This window comes from Myotis lucifugus, unplaced genomic scaffold (genome assembly GCF_000147115.1).
Source record: "Myotis lucifugus unplaced genomic scaffold, Myoluc2.0 scaffold_854, whole genome shotgun sequence".
NCBI classification, from domain to species: Eukaryota; Metazoa; Chordata; class Mammalia; order Chiroptera; family Vespertilionidae; genus Myotis; species Myotis lucifugus.
The window spans coordinates 139537-145263 of NW_005871902.1; the positions used below are offsets into that span (position 1 = coordinate 139537).

The following is a 5727-nucleotide window of genomic DNA, read 5'->3' on the forward strand; positions in this document are numbered from 1 at the left end:
AGCGTGATGGATCCGCAAAGGACCGGGCCTGGGAACCCGCAGCCCACCCCGCCCTCCCTTGATCCACCAGCGATGGAGTTTGAAGGGCTGGGGTGAGTGAAAAGCCGTTCCCGGAGCCCCGCCGCCAATTCCCGCCAGACCCGACGGCAGGACCTTGCTAGGGGCCTCACCCCACACCAGCGCACCGCTCGGACCCAGACTACGCTGAGCACTTTCTGTGCGCACGCCCTGTCCAGAGAGGGAATTAAACAGAAGAGGGGGCAAAGAAAGGGCTGAACGAGAAAAGAAATGAAAATGAGAAAACTAAGGGGCATAGAAGTGGAAGGAAACCCGGACCCCAGGCGGGCGACGGGGGCGGGGTGGACGGGGCGGGGTCCCTTCCATTCCTGCCGAGTTCCTGGGTGGGGGAAGGGGGAGCGCCAGCCTCGCCTGCAGCTACCGCCTCGCTGGAGCCGAGGCGCTTCTGCAGAGCGCGAGCCCTTGCTCATTATGCAATTATGTTGCTCTGACTTTGCCTGGACCCTAAATTGCCAAGTCCGGGCCGGAGGAGACACCGGAACAGACCCCGCTGTTCCCCCTTTCCTACGCGCGTTGACAGCACTCCGGTGCCACGAACGCACCGTGAACTGATTAAATTCAGATCCCCCGGGTATTCCCTGGGCACCCTCTGCACAGGGCTCGTGGACACTTTTCCAAAATTCGGGGATGGGGGGGGGGGGGAGATTCCCAGGCCCATTTCGCAGATGAGAAAACGAAGGACCCATGAGATGGAGGGATCTTCTCTACCCCAAGTCAGGCAGTCGCAGGGCTGGGCTGAACCACACTGGCTTGTCTGACTTCAAGTTCAATGCTCTCCCCAGGAAAGCAGAATCGCCAGAAGGGGCCCAGAAAGGAACCCATAAGGTTTGTGGGGGCCAGGGTGGGTCCCCTGCGCATGGCCACTCGGGTTGCTTAATGTATATGGGGGGGGGGGGAGGAATCAGCCCTCAACGTCTTTCAGGGGCTGCGTGGGCTGCGTGGGCCTGGGAATCTGAAAACTTTTAAAGATGGGGCTCTGTGCGCTTCTCTTGGGGACCAAGAGGCTCAGATTCGCGTTCTGGCCGCGCTTCTGGAAGCCCAGAGACCGGGCTCCCCCAGACCATCTTGGTGCCACGGACCCGCACTCCCCAGCAAGCTTGTTTTCTTCCCTTAAGGGGGGGGGGGGTGGGGAGTTGTGGCAAGTTCAGACTGCAGACCGCGCCGCAAGAAAGGAATATTCGCGGAGCCACGGAGGCTGAGGGACTGGAGACCCTGGGTACCGTGGAACCTGCCCAGCGCGCGCCCAGGGTGCGTGCGCGAAACCCTGCGCTCTCTTGGGAGTTCCTAGGCGGACCTGCCTTCGGTCTCTGGGGCTGGAAATACCCAGCGCGCCCCAGACGGGGTTTCCACTCTGCGCAACGGTTTCTATCTGTGGAGACGTCCACCCTCCCCAAGTCCCAACGCCAGGTACTTCAGCTTTAACAACCATTCATCTGCTGGCTTCCCGTCTTAATAATGGCCCGCCTGGCTGCAATGGCGGCCCGGGCTGTCCTGCGTGCCAGCCACTGCGGACCTAAGGCGGGGTGGCGGGGTGGCGGGAAGAGGCGTGTGCAGGTCTGATGAGAATTAAGTCTGGGGGTCCCCCAACTCGAAAGGGAACAGAGCGGTGCCTGGAACATAGTAGGCTTTATTGACTAAGAGGGCAACGTCCTTGCAGAAATCCCCCCAGAAGGCTAAACTGGGCGCTCGCTCAAATGTGTCCTCCTGGAAGCCTGAAGTTAACCTTCTGTATTAAAAGAAAAACAGAGTTGGTGCGAGTTTGGAGGTAGGGCTCATGCAGAGAGGACACGCAAAGGCGGGGAGCAGTCGCCCTGGGCTCTCAGTGTTGTTTTTTTCTAGGGGTCGGTCCGGGTCTTAATTGGGGGTGTGAAGGCGCTCACATTCTGGCAGCTCGAAATTAGTTCCACAAACCCTGCCGCGGCGGCTTAAAACAGCAAAGCATTCCCTCCACCCCACCTGGCCGCCTGTGGGAAAGGCAGGGCTGCGGGGTGGGAATTGTCTGGATTAGCTGTCTGCAGGCATCAAACCATTTGGGTGATTCGCTTTGTTTTCGGAGACAGGTTAAAAGGGGGAGAAAAAAAGAAAGAGTCGGTTCTGGGTCGCCTGAACAAGTGTCGATTTCAGCTTAAAGTGAATTGGAAAATTGAGCCTAATTATCCCAGGTAATTGCTTCAATTCTCCACTTGACTTTGCTAATGCAGATCTGTCCTCCGTGTGCAGAAAGACAGCCCCTCCTGTCCCCGAAGAGCCTGTGGTCACCTCCGAAAGTTGCTGGCATAAAACCACCATCGCACGGAAAAGCAATCGTAGGTGGGAAGAGGTGGCAAGAAGTAGAACTCCAAGAGGAAATCAGTGCCGAGATCCATTCTTGTAGCTTAAAATTAATTTATTTAACAAATATAGCTATAATATAAATGATAATAAAATTTCAAATATACAGTATATTACACCCAATCCCTTCCAAAGGGATTCTCGAGAGCCACACAAATGTACTGTTAAATAGAATTTTAAATTTTTATTTTACAATTTTTTTTTCTGGTACTGGTAAGAGAGAGGTCCCTTCAACCTACCTTCGTAACGCATCTGTGTACACCCCCCGCCCCCCCAACCCAAAGCTAACGCTTGGCTGCTCAGGCCAGAAGTGTTCCCACGGAAGGACCGGGATCCATATCTCCCGGCATGCTCTTCTCTCCCAGGATCCTCCGTTCCAACATCTTCAAACTTGAATTTCTCCGTGCTTTCCCCGCCTGGGATCAGGACAGGAGGCAGGGGTGCTGGAGAAGTGGCCTCTGGTCCTGACCCAACTGCTACCTCTGCTGGGGACCCGGTGGGTCAATGTCTTAACCTCTCTGGCCTCAGTTTCCCCATCTGTAACACGAGGGGGGTGGGTCTAGATTCTAGAACAGAAGGGACCCTTCCAGTCACATTTTTGGAAGAGGATCGGACTTCAGAGAGTGAAATCAGGGAGCGACCTAGGAGACACCAGAGCTGAGCGGGAGCTAAAGGAAGGAGCCAGGCGGTGCTGAACAGGGGAGCTCGCGGGGGACGCCCCTGCTGCTCGCAGAAGGCTGGGGCTGGAGGAATCGGCTGGTGCCACGGGTGGGCGGCCCTGGGGCCCTCTATGTTAGGTGGTACATGCTGTAGCCTACATGCGCCGTGTAGAGTCCACGGGCGCCACGGGCAGCGCGGCGCGCTGAAAGGGGCCCGAGGCGCCATAGAGTGAGGCGCCGGCTGCGGCTGCCACAGCCGCCGGGCCGCCCAGCGGGAAGGAGAGGCCAAAGGCGGCCGGTGGCAGCATGGGCTTCGCAGCCATCTTCAGCTTTTCCAGCTCTGCCTCCTGCAGTCTCTTGGCCTTGGCGCGGCGGTTCTGGAACCAGATCTTCACCTGCGTCTCGGTGAGGCTGAGCGAGCTGGAGAACTCGGCGCGCTCGGCGATGGACAGGTACTGCTTCTGTCGGAACTTGCGCTCCAGCGCCAGCAGCTGCGCGGTGGTGAAGGGCGTCCGCGGCTTGCGGTTGGTCTTGTGCTTGCGCAGGGTGCATGCTGGGGGGCTCAGGCGCCCTAGGAGGCCGAGAGAGAAAGAAGCAGGGGGTTAAGAGGGAGCGCGCGGGAGCGTCATCGGCCCCCTAAAAACTAGTTCATGATGGATAACAATGCCGTCTATTCATTTGGCCCTTGGAAAGTATTTTCTCCACTTCCCACCACCACCCAGAAGAGGAGACGTTCTTGTCTACTTTTTTCAAATGAAGAAACGTAAGAGTTCAGATGAAATATACCCAGGTTCAAGGCCCGAGCATAAGTGGGGAGAAGTGACCGGCCCAATGCTGATGGCCGCGTTGGTGGGCCTGTCCCAGCCGGACCTTCTCCCACTGCCGGGCACATGGGGGCCATGGCTGTTACTAGGGCTGATGAGACACCCAGACTGAGGCCCTGCGCCCAGTCTAAGACCACACCGGGTATTCTGGTGGAACACCGATCTGTGTCCACTGAGTGCTCGGCGCTCGGCTAGGCCAGAGCGGCAGAATCCAGATCTCCAAATTCCAATCTTTAAAGTGAGTTCCTACCCGGCTCTAAGGGCAGTCCCCCACACCGCAGGTGGAGCAAGGCCCCGGGTCCCAAGATCACACCAAGGCCAAGTCCTGCAGTGTGGAGGGGGGTGGGAAAGAGACTGCATTCGAAGGGGGCTTCTTCTGATCCTATGATGATCTCAACTGTCTCTTGGCCCTCTCCCGCCCCCAGAGCCCTTGGCCCTCTGGTCACACTCAAATGTGAGGTCCAGTGGGAAGAGGTGTGTGCAACCGCTTCTGGCGTCTCCCGGACCTGCGGCTCAGTCCACAGACATCAAAAGTGCAGAACAATCTTTTTCTTATGACTTCAACGCGGACTTCAAGGACGGACATGAGCCAGCTGGGGACGGGGCCCACTGGTCAGGGCAGCCCCTGCCATGCCAGGCAGCTGTGCCCAAATAAAACGTGGAACACATTTCGCCTAGGACAACAGGCAACTTTAGGGTCCAGGCAGAGGCCCGCACCAAATTCCCAAGCCCGGGAAAGGCCATGTTGCCTACGCAGCCGCTTCTCTCTGGGGGGGAAATGAATTCAAATCTGGAATGTTTCACCATGCGGGTTTTGCCTAATTATGCATTTTTTCAAGCCTTAAACAAATAAAAACAAATGATCCTTTGGGTCCTCAGACCACCAGGATGTGAGTCAAACGAAAATTCGGGTTAACAGTCCCTCCTTCTTTCCCAATCAAAGACACTGAGAGTCGGGGAAGCGGTTGGCCCCAGAGTCCATTTCCGCCAGGCCACCCGAGGGGCGGACATTCCTTTTGCCGACAGCGCAGTGCTGGGCCACCTTCCCCGGCCATTAGGCCCGGGGAGGGGCTTGCCTTTCAAAGACGTTTTAATCCCCAGATAAAAATCATTCCTCAGCATCGCGCCATTGAATTAGGGTTGCTATTATGCCGCGCAAAATAATCGGAGGAAACGAGGAAAACTTGGGAATTTCCCGTGCTCCTGAAATATCTTCGAGCTGGTTCGCTGGGCAGAGAAGCGGGGGGCCACCAGGCCTTGGCACAGCCGTGAAAGCGCCTTTGGGAGCGGAGTCCGCGGCAGTGGCCCTGGCAGAACCTCTGGGCGCTTCCAACCGGTTCAGAGGGGGCGCCTCCCACTAATTGACTGGGTGCCCCGCCCCCTCCACTGGACCTGAGCATCCTCCACCCCCTAGCCCCCCCCCCAAAGTACCAAGAATCTGCCTGAAACTTGGAGGTGGGGGGAGGGGAATTTTGCAAGAGCTCCAGAACCTTCCGGCGAAGAGATACTTTCTTGGGGGGTGGCGGGGAGACACCAGGCTTCTACTATGAGAAAGTGAAACTCCGCGTGCAGGGAAGATGTCGGCGCCGCTGGGACCCACCCGCTGGGGTAACGGCGAGGTAGCAGGGCTTAGGATCGGACAGGGGAGCAGGGACTCCCCGGGGTGGTTTGGTGGGGGCAGGAGGACAGAGTGCTCGGACACCCGTGCCCAACAACTAAAGTCCACACGCACGGTCGCCTAACCAAGGCCAGGAGCCCGCGAAAGTGGACCCAGCGCTGGGCCTTAGCCAGGGCTCGAACCATCTTCCTGGGTGGAAGTGGGAATGCACAGACCC

At 57.7% G+C, this 5727-nt stretch overlaps 1 protein-coding gene across 1 annotated transcript; it reads right to left on the reverse strand.

Moving 5' to 3' along the window:
• Positions 1 to 2446: 2446 nt before the first annotated feature.
• MSX1 (msh homeobox 1) lies at positions 2447 to 5253 on the reverse strand. The gene is given in 3 exon segments (XM_014448538.2): positions 2447 to 3247; positions 3250 to 3639; positions 3855 to 5253. Coding segments are annotated over 3 exon segments (555 nt in total). The 5' UTR covers positions 3970 to 5253; the 3' UTR covers positions 2447 to 3197.
• Positions 5254 to 5727: the final 474 nt, after the last annotated feature.